This window comes from Montipora capricornis, chromosome 10, assembly GCF_036669925.1.
Source record: "Montipora capricornis isolate CH-2021 chromosome 10, ASM3666992v2, whole genome shotgun sequence".
NCBI lineage: Eukaryota > Metazoa > Cnidaria > Anthozoa > Scleractinia > Acroporidae > Montipora > Montipora capricornis.
In genome coordinates, this window is record NC_090892.1 from 9,044,282 (window position 1) to 9,045,439 (window position 1,158).

The 1,158-nt window shown below is 43.6% G+C and overlaps 1 protein-coding gene across 1 annotated transcript in view; it reads right to left on the reverse strand.

Annotated features, from left to right (window-relative positions):
• The window catches only part of LOC138019156 (uncharacterized), a 12,555-nt gene extending 11,801 nt beyond the window's left edge, over positions 1-754 (reverse strand). The window contains exon 1 of the mRNA XM_068865845.1: positions 591-754. Coding sequence (XP_068721946.1) covers positions 591-672 — 82 coding nt within the window. The 5' untranslated portion in view covers positions 673-754. The remainder of the gene's footprint in view (positions 1-590) is intronic.
• Positions 755-1,158: the final 404 nt, after the last annotated feature.

Genomic DNA, 1,158 nt, shown 5'->3' on the forward strand with positions numbered 1-1,158 from the left:
CACTACACTTTTCACGAGATCGTGTGAAGAAGAAAGCACTCGTTTACTGATTAAGCCTAACGCCCGTTTCAGTGATTAGGCCTAAGCACTCTCGTAAAATATTAGCTTTCACGTTGCGGTTCGGTTAACTACACTTTTCACGAGATCATCTTGCCCTTGAACAATTTTCATTCATCTACTACGGGACTATGAACCGCGGAGGCAGTTCATTTTAGCGGTTGCCCTTTAACAGTTTTCATTCAACGACTACGGGACTGCGGACTGGGGTGGCAGTTCACTTTAACATTTTGCATTCAACGACTGCGGGACTGCCGACCGCGCGCGGTGGCAGTTCATTTCACTGCTTATCCTTTAACACTTTTCTTTTCATTGATCGACTTCGGGGCTGCGGCCGCGTTGGCAGCTTTTTTAAGTAGAACATTTGGTGGGCCGGGTATTCTGCAATTGCTCCTCAATGAGAACCGAGCGAAAAGAGATTAAAAGCTGTTGAAAACACTTGCGTTTGGAACAGAACGACCTTGGATCGAAAGTATTCGATCGAACTGACTTGCATTCGTATATACATTACTCCATGGTGAAATTAAGCTTACCAGTTTCAAAGGCAGCTGGAGCCGCAGAGCCACTGCAGCCATCCGTCTTCAAAGGTGGACCTGCATTCTGAAGTTCAGCCATTATCTACATAATCTTGTCTTGAATTAACATTCAGAGATCAAAAGAAACCATTTATTCCGTGGATTGCACCACTCATTTGAAACAATCTCCTACCCAGTACTCGGGCTTTTTGATCAGCGAGTGACCAAAAAGCCCGAGGACTCTGGGTACGAGATTGGGATTGCGCCAAGCATGCCTGAAAATGCTGTTTTTTCAAAAACAAAAACGTTACAGAACCGGTAAGTTGTAGATCATCTTCAACCTTGTATGTATTAAAAAAATCCAGAAAAATAAGCGATTTTGAGTTTAGAATTTGAAAATGGCAGGAAATAAAACCGTTTTTCAACAGCCAATCAAATATTTGACCACGTCAAAGACCACGTCTCTCTTCCCGACCGCTGTTCAAGGGAACGATGACTCTGGGAACGAGATTGATGTACTGTTGGCTTGCCCATTTGTAGCGCTGTTCATTTAATTCATTGCCTCTCGACGGGTTATTCTTGAAAA